This window comes from Nerophis lumbriciformis, linkage group LG03, assembly GCF_033978685.3.
Source record: "Nerophis lumbriciformis linkage group LG03, RoL_Nlum_v2.1, whole genome shotgun sequence".
In the NCBI taxonomy this organism is placed as follows: Eukaryota; Metazoa; Chordata; class Actinopteri; order Syngnathiformes; family Syngnathidae; genus Nerophis; species Nerophis lumbriciformis.
In genome coordinates this window covers 8867115-8876578 of record NC_084550.2, presented here as the reverse complement: position 1 = coordinate 8876578, position 9464 = coordinate 8867115, and the positions used below count along the sequence as shown (strand labels likewise).

General features: G+C 43.4%; 1 protein-coding gene across 6 annotated transcripts in view; it reads left to right on the top strand.

Annotated features, from left to right (window-relative positions):
- Positions 1-9464, top strand: part of mlxip (MLX interacting protein) — a 59335-nt gene continuing 49871 nt past the window's right edge. For 4 of the 6 annotated variants that reach the window (XM_061933106.2, XM_061933098.2, XM_061933075.2 and 1 more), the window contains exon 1: positions 1-609. In XM_061933106.2, coding sequence (XP_061789090.1) covers positions 287-609 — 323 coding nt within the window. In that variant the 5' untranslated portion in view covers positions 1-286. The remainder of the gene's footprint in view (positions 610-9464) is intronic. The other 2 variants (XM_061933091.2, XM_061933083.2) reach the window with 1 other exon arrangement.

The window sequence follows — 9464 nt, the reverse complement described above, 5'->3', positions numbered from 1 at the left end:
AGGCACTTCCTGTTCCAGGCTCCTTGAGCCCGCCCCCTTTTTAAAGCTGTCGAGTCAGCTGGTCTGTCGTCAAATGTCCACAAGACAACACGAAGTTTGGAGGGAGTATTATCGACGAGTTGGCGGTCTAAAGAAATGGGTTAACCGGGCTCTCCGCCTCCACGAAAAGCGGAGACTTTAAACGAAGCAGTCGTCGGCCAGCCTCATGACGGGTGCCCGGGCGCGCTAGCTAGCTGCCTGGCTAGACGTTAGCTATTTGTTTGCCGTGCCGAGGAGAGTCATCATCATGGCTGCAATGGAGCTCAGTGTCAGGCAGCACCTCCATCACCCGCCCGCCGCGAAGCAGGAGCAGGACGATGACTCGGACGCGGAGGAGACGAGCCTGGGCCTGCGGAGGACCGAGCACCGGCTGCAGTCGCAGATCATCCACAGCGGCCACTTCATGGTGTCGGCGCCGCACAGCGAGCACCCGCCAAAGAAAGGCTACGACTTCGACACCGTCAACACGCAGGCCTGCCAGACGTACCACTTTGGCAAGGCCAGCACCTCCCACATCTCCATTGACGCGTCCCTCACCAAGCTGTTTGAGTGCATGACACTCGCGTACAGGTACGTCACGCTTAACCACCTTCTAATGGCCCATAGACAGAGGTGGGTAGAGGAGCCAGAAATTGTACTCAAGTAAGAGTACTGTTACTTTAGAGATTTATTACTCAAGTAAAAGTAAGGAGTAGTCACCCAAATATTTACTTGAGTAAAAGTAAAAAGTATGTTGTGAAAAAACTACTCAAGTACTGAGTAACTGATGAGTAACATACACACACACATATATATATATATATACACACACACACACACATATATATATATATATATACATATTAGAGATGCGCGGTTTGCGGACACAACCGCGGAGTCCGCGGATTATCCGCGGATCGGGCGGATGAAATTAAAAACAATAAGATTTTATCCGCTTGCGGGTCGGGTCGGGCGGATTAATTACCGTATTTTCCGCACTATAAGGCGCACCTAAAAACCACAAATTTTCTCAAAAGCTAACAGTGCGCCTTATAACCCGGTGCGCTTTATTACGATTAATTTTCATAAAGTTTCGATCTCGCAACTTCGGTAAACAGCCGCCATCTTTTTTCCCGGTAGAACAGGAAGCGCTTCTTCTTCTACACAAGCAACCGCCAAGGAAAGCACCCGCCCCCATAGAACAGGAAGCGCTTCACCCGCCCCCGGAAGAAGAAGAAAAAACGCGCGGATATCACCGTACGTCTCATTTCCTGTTTACATCTGTAAAGACCACAAAATGGCTCCTACAAAGGACAAGGATCCGGTTCATAAAAAGACGCAATCTCTCCATCCGCACACGGATTACTACCGTATTTCACAGCAACTGATATTCCTGTGAACTGCACTGTGGAACGGGAGCACGTACGGTGAATATTCGCACCACAGGGAATGAGAAGTCATCCTTCACTGTGGTTCTAGCTTGCCATGCTAATGGCCAGAAACTTCCTCCCATGGTGATATTCAAAAGGAAGACCTTGCCAAAAGAGACCTTTCCAGCCGGCGTCATCATAAAAGCTAACTCGAAGGGATGGATGGATGAAGAAAAGATGAGCGAGTGGTTAAGGGAAGTTTACGCGAAGAGGCCGGGTGGCTTTTTTCACGCTGCTCCGTCCATGTTGATATACGACTCTATGCGCGCCCACATCACAGATGGTGTCAAAAAACAAGTGAAGCACACAAATACAACACTCGCCGTCATTCCGGGTGGATTAACCAAAGAACTCCAACCGCTGGATATTGGTGTCAACAGGGCATTCAAATCACGAGTGCGAACGGCGTGGGAAAAATGGATGACCGAAGGCGAACACACCTTCACTAAAACGGGCAGACAGCCCCGGACGACATACGCCAACATCTGCCAGTGGATTGTAAATGCCTGGGCAGATATTTCTGTCACAACTGTGGTCCGAGCTTTCCGGAAGGCAGGATTCACAGAACTGCTGCACAACAACAGCGACACTGAATCCGATGACTTCGAAGAGACGGAGCCGGCCATTTTGGAACCCACGCTTGCGCAACTTTTCAATTCGGACACCGAAGACGAAGAATTCGAAGGATTTACCGGTACGAATGAAGAATAACTTCAGAAAGTGAGCGCTATGTTTATTTTGTGTGTTGTGACATTAACGTTCGAGCAACATTACCGGTATGTTGCTATTGCTCTACACCATTTTGAATTTTACTATGTTTGTGATTGCACATTTGTACATTTTGGGACAGAGTTGTTAGAACGCTGGTTTTCAATATATTATTAAAGTTTGACTGAACTATCTGACTGTTTTTTTGACATTCACTTTAGCGCAGCGTTTTTTTGACATTCACTTTAGCGCAGCGTAGGCGCGGCTTATAGTCCGGGGCGGCTTATTGGTGGACAAAATTATGAAATATGTAATTCATAGAAGGTGCGGCTAATAATCCGGTGCGCCTTATAGTGCGGAAAATACGGTACATAGTTAAATGTTGTTACCCACATACGAAAAACGAGCAGGCACCTGCTGCATATGCCACAACAGAAGAAGAAAAAAGAAAAGAGATGGACACTTTTACGGAGCGGAGAAGGGACGCCTCGCCGGGGTCCGGGACCGAGGCCCCTTCCCCCGAGAGGGCCCCACCGGGAGCCGTAGCTGAGGCGATCCGCGAGAAGGGCCCGACGCACGTCCAGGGTCACTACCGCGCCCACCGCACCGACACCCCGCCTCGTCCGCTTTCGACGCGGCCGGCGTCACGCGCAGCAGGTAAGCAGCTTACCTGCCCGCCACCCCCGTGGCCGGGGGCTCGTAACATGGGTCACTCCGCGCGCTCCACCCGCGCAGCTTACCTGCTTGCCACCCCTGTTGCCGGGGGCGCGTAAAAGGGGTCACTCCGCGCTCAGTGCGCTCACGAAAGGGGTGGGGCTCACCCTGGTTGATATAGAGAGCAGGACGGTGGCCATGGAATTTCATTTAAGGTTTGTGATAAACCATCAAACTCATTCGTTAAAAGGACTCTATAGTAATATAAAGCAAATTTTTCTGGACATTATCATGCAAGAAAAGTTTATTTTTGGGATCGCGATCACCGCGTAATGATTTTTAAAGGTTGCATTACATTAACTGTCCCATGTGATCAGCCAGTGCGATTGGAAGTCCATGCTCAATTATTGCCTCCGTAAATAAAACTTCGGCATTTATCACATCCAAAGAATGTGTTTGGGCGACGAAAAACGTTGAAAGTTTTCCACTTGTATCGCTAGCAACGGCATTAGACTTGTGTTTTTTTGTCCCAACGTGGTCTTTTACATCGCTAATTCCTCCGTGTCCGATCGAAAAATCTTGTCTGCACAAGGTGCAATTCGCGTAGTTTTCACCCTTTTTTTTTTTTTTTAATTAATATTAGATATATAACAACGGGCGGATGGCGGGCGGGTGGAGTTCTGATCAAACGTTACATCGGGTGGATGGCGGATGGTTGACGACTTTCTGACGCGGTTGCGGATGAAATAAATTGCCTATCCGCGCATCTCTAATACATATATATATATATATATATATACACACACACACACACACATATATATATATATATATATATATATATATATATATATATATATATATTTATTTATTTTTTTTGCCGTTTTTGTTTACATGTTAATAGTGTTTTAATGAATATACATGCATGTTTAACACATATAGATTCCTTTCTTTCATGAAGACAAGAATATAAGTTGGTGTATTACCTGATTCTGATGACTTGCATTGATTGGAATCAGACAGTAGTGATGACAAACGTCCACGTTTTCAAATGGAGGAGAAAAAAAGTTCCTCCTTCCTGTCTAATACCACATGAAAGTGGTTGGTTTTTGGCATCTTATATGTCCAGCTTCCATATTCGTTTTTATACACTTTACAAGAAATACATTGGCGGCAAACTCCGTAGCTTGCTAGCTTGTTTGCGCTGGCTTTCGGAGACTCTTGTTTTGAAAGCGCAGGCGTGATGGAGCGGCACTTTTATTGTGAAGACAGGAACTGTGCAGTCAGTCTTTAGGCTTTTGACGGGGTGTACGGTTGAAATAAAAAATTGTCTTTTTTCCTTCACACTTTTGATTGATTGATTGGAACTTGTATTAGTAGATTGCACAGTACAGTACATATTCCGTACAATTGACCACTAAATGGTAACACCCCAATAAGTTTTTCAACTTGTTTAAGTCAGGTCTTGTGACCCCTGGCTCTGTTTGATTGGTCCAACGTCACCAGTGACTGCATCTGATTGGTGGAACGGAGTGAACGTCACCAGTGACTGTATTTGTTGAAACGCAGGCACTATGAAGGTCTGTCTGACAGACCAAAACAAACAAAGCGTGCATTAACAGATCGATAAAAATTAGTAGCGAGTAGCGAGCTGAATGTAGATAAAAGTAGCGGAGTAAAAGTAGCGTTTCTTCTCTATAAATATACTCAAGTAAAAGTAAAAGTATGTTGCATTAAAACTACTCTTAGAAGTACAATTTATCCCAAAAGTTACTCAAGTAGATGTAACGGAGTAAATGTAGCGCGTTACTACCCACCTCTGCCCGTAGAGCAGGGCTTTTCAATAGGGATGTGGGAAAAAAATCGATTCGAATTCGAATCGCGATTCTCACGTTGTGCGATTCAGAATTGATTCTCGTTTTTAAAAAAAATAGATTTTTTTATTTAATTTATTTAGTTATTTATTTAATTTTGATTTCTCGTTTTTTTTTAAAAAAATCGATTTTTTATTTAATTTATTTAGTTATTTATTTAATTTAAAAAAAAATTGTTTTTAATTAATCAATCCAACAAAACAATACACAGCAATACCATAACAATGCAATCCAATTCCAAAACCAAACCCGACCCAGCAACACTCAGAACTGCAATAAACAGTAGTGATGGGTTGATGAGGCGTCATGAAGCGTTTTGACACATTGCAAAACTGTATTGATACTGTGTCACTAAATACTGACATCTGCTGGACATTAAAAATCCCTACAGGCAACCTATGGACCGACTCAACTGACACTGATTTTATGACCTAGTACAGGGGTCGGCAACCCGCGGCTCCGGAGCCGCATGCGGCTCTTTGATCACTCTGATGCGGCTCAGCTGCTTACTTGCTGAACGGCCCAATTTTCCCGTGAGACTTCCGGATTTCAATGCCTCTCGCAGAAAACTCCCGGGATTAGTTTTCACCTATTTTCACCCTTATAGCTATAATAAGGGCGTGCCGTGATAGTACAACATTTGGCGCCCTCTACAGCCTGTATTAACAGCGTGCCAGTCCAACACTTGTTATACAAAATACATTTTCTGCTTGCACACGTACGCGGCAGCAAGGCATACTTGGTCAACAGCCACACAGGTTACACTGACGGTGGCCATATAAAACAACTTTAACACTCTTACTAATAATGCGCCACACTTTGAACCAAAACCAAACAAGAATGACAAACACTTTTCGGGAGAACATCTGCACCTTAACACAACATAAACACAACAGAACAAACACCCAGAATCCCATGCAGGCCCTGACTCTTCCGGGCTACATTATACACCCCTGCTACCACCAAACCCCGCCCCCACCCCAAGCCTGCTCCCTCACACATCAACCCCCCCCCCCCCCCCCCCTCTAATAATACAAGCATGTTAAATACATATACCCGTAGTTAATATTGTTAACAAGTTAAAGGTGTTTAATGATAATACAAGCATGTTTAACACATAGTTACTATTGTTAAAAAATTAAAGGTGTTTAATGATAATACAAGAATGTTTAATACATATAGTTAATATTGTTAACAAGTTAAAGGTGTTTAAAGATAATACAAGCATGTTTAACACATATAGTTAATATTGTTAATAAGTTAAAGGTGTTTAAAGATAATACAAGCATGTTTAACACATATAGATTCCTTTCTTTCATGAAGACAAGAATATAAGTTGGTGTATTACCTGATTCTGATGACTTGCATTGATAGGAATCAGACAGTGGTGCTGATAAGGTCCGCATTTTCGAATGGAGGAGAAAAAAAGTCCTCCTTTCTGTCCAATACCACATGAAAGTGGTTGGTTTTTGGCATCTTATTTGTCCAGCTTCCGTACTCCTTTGTATACACTTTACAAGAAATACATTGTCGGCAAACTCCGTAGCTTGCTAGCTTGTGCACGCCAGCTTTCTGAGACTCCTATTTTGTTAGCGCAACTGTGCAACTGTGCAGTCGGTCTTTGGAGTTTTGACGACAGGTACGGCGCCAGAGTATGTTGAAATAAAGTGTTTCTCGCCTTCCAGTCGGTAATTTTAATGAGCTGGCAGCAGCCAGTGTCATCTCAGAAGACCCTCGGGTGCCGTGAATGTCAATCAAGTGACGAAAATGACGTCATTGTGAAGATTTATGATCGCTCATTTTTAGGACTATTTTTTTAATGCCTGGCTGGTGATCGACTGACACACCCTCCGAGATCGACCGGTAGCTCGCGATCGACGTAATGAGCACCCCTGCCCTAGGGTAAACTGGGTGTAACACACGGCACACTGACAAAGCTTAACCTATTGTGACTATAACAATCTACAAGGTTAATGTAGGTTGCTTCTCTTTCTCCCCCTCCATTTTTCTGCATTCTTTCGTATCTCAAGTTATCATTACGTATATGTATTGTTGCATTTAAACAACTGTATTGTTGATAATAAAGGTAAATTATTGGTATTGTTCATTATCAATAGCGCTATTTCTATTGGTATTTGTATTGATCCATTTGTAGTGTAATAATGCTCATTGTCATTTCTGTATTATTTTTTATTTTTCGCTAACTGCTTATTTGCTATTTCTTTTACCATCATATTTGTACATGTCGTATTTGCTGATGTTGCTCTATTGTTGTTGTTGTTGTTATTTGCTGTTGTTGTTTTTGTCTCTCTGTCTAATCCCCCTCTAATCCCCACAATTTCCCCCTCTGTCTTCTTTTTTTTCTCTTTCTATCCCCTCCTGCTCCGGCCCGGCTGCACTAAATGATAATATAAATACATTTAATAAAGTCAAATACAAATAAGGCAACAAGAGAAGTATCCTACACTTCTCTTTTGTAAAGTAAATCTGAACAGCCGAAATGGGCATCTACATCAACTATATGATTTGCCTGAGAAGCTGGACAGGACACCAAAAAAAAAAAAAAAAAAAAAAAAATTTTTTTTTTTTTTTTTAAATAATGTAATGCGATCTACCAATACTACCTTTGCGATCGACTGGTAGATCGCGATCGACGTATTGAGCACCCCTGCACTACGCCATACCGCCTCTACCCACTGCACCATACCGCCCCACACCTGTTGGAAGTGCATTCCATATTGATGTGGCATAGAAGGAGAATGAGTTTAGTTCTTGTCTTGCACTCCTATTTTAGTGGTTTTTCCTGTTTTGTTGGTATTTTCCTGTTTCAGTTTCATGTCTTCTCTTGAGCGCCATTCCTCGCACCTGCTTTGTTTTAGCACTCCAGAATATTTTAACCCTTGTGCAATGTTCATATTGTTGTTACTCAGCCAGCGTTTGTGGGTCTGATGGACCCGTTGCATTTTGTGGCTTTTAATGCCTCACAATCAAACACTTTTATGTTAAAATACTGAACAGATGTTTACCTTATCCCAATAAACATCTGTTCAGTATTTTAACATAAAAGTGTTTGATTTTGAGGCATTAAAAGCCACAAAATGCAACGGGTCCATCGGACCCACAAACGCTGGCTGAGTAACAACAATATGAACGTTGCACGGAAAATTTCTCTGCCAGTTTCTGCATCCCACAGGGATTCTTCTTTTGTGTTTCTGCACCTGCGGTTCCCACACAAGGTTGCAACATTGTTTGTCAACACTGTCTGCTCTCATTTTCTCGCACATTTGACCCCTCTGATGTTCTGTGTACCTACACTCTGTCCCCCTCCTGGCTAGGCCTGCTGTGTGTGTGTGTGTGTGTGTGTGTGTGTGTGTGTGTGTGTGTGTGTGTGTGTGTGTGTGTGTGTGTGTGTGTGTGTGTGTGTGTGTGTGTGTGTGTGTGTGTGTGTGTGTGTGTGTGTGTGTGTGTGTGTGTGTGTGTGTGTGTGTGTGTGTGTGTGTGTGTGTGTGTGTGTGTGTGTGTGTGTGTGTGTGTGTGTGTGTGTGTGTGTGTTACACAGAACATACATTTCCACACTTCTATTAGCCAGTGGACCCGGACATCTTATATGTAATAGAAATGTGTAGGGGGGGTGTATGGTGTGTGGTCATTAAATATGTATTCTGATAAATGTTCTTTCAGAAAATGAGCCAAAGTCAGTGAGTCTCAGTTTGAAAAATTAATTAATTGTATCATTTTTCTTTTAATAAAAAATGAAAACGGGTCCCACAGACCCGAACACCACACGTCGTGCGGACGATATCCTTTAGCCTGACTCTCGCCAGATCCTTGTAGTTCGCTGAGCTCCACACAAGGATCTGGGCTCGAGGGCAGTGCAAACTCTTTCAAAATAGCAAAAAATAATGAACCAATCAGGATCGCCGGGCGGGGTTTCATAGATGTGACGTAGCGCCAAAGCGACTGTTTTATTCAAGCAACAATGGCGGCACGCAGCCAGGAGTCGTGTGCTGACATTGATTCTGCTATTGCAACTGTTTTGCGACATCGATCGTCTACTGACATTGCTGCGTTGTTTCAGTAAAAATTCTCTAACTTTTCGCTCTGTCGTTATCCAATATGCCGGCTGTTCTATTTTGGATTTCCCAGCGTCGCTCTCATCAGCGTCACGGGCTGATTTCGATGTGAGTGGTTGCTGTAGCACATCATTCAAGATAACGGACAAGTGGTTTATCCAATCACATACAATTATTTTTTACAAGGCCCCGCCTTCTGAAATACATCTATTGATAAGTCCCAGATCCTTGTGTGGAGCTCAGTGAACTACAAGGATCTGGTGTGAGTCAGGTTAGATATCCTTCTTTGTGGGGACATTGTTGATTGTGATGTCATGTTCGGATGTACTTAGTGGACGCCGTCTCTGCTTCACACGGCGTAAGTCTTTGCTGTCCTCCAGCATTCTGTTTTTTGTTTACTTTGCAGCCAGTTCAGTTTTAGTTTCATTTTGCGTAGCCATCCCTAAGCTTTATCGTCTTTTCTTAGCGACACATGCTTTTTATTTATTTTTAGTTTAAACTTTAGATGCCTTTTTAACTTGCTGCCTCCTGGTGTCGTCTGCATATTGTGATCACAACAAACCATCGTCGTCGTTCCCGACATCTACAAAGCAATTAGCTACCTGCTGCCCACTACTGATATGGACGAGCAGACCCGTTAAGCTTTTCAATCTGGCCTGCCGGACATTCCCAGATCATTTTTTTTAGATCTTTAAGATGGAAACTGT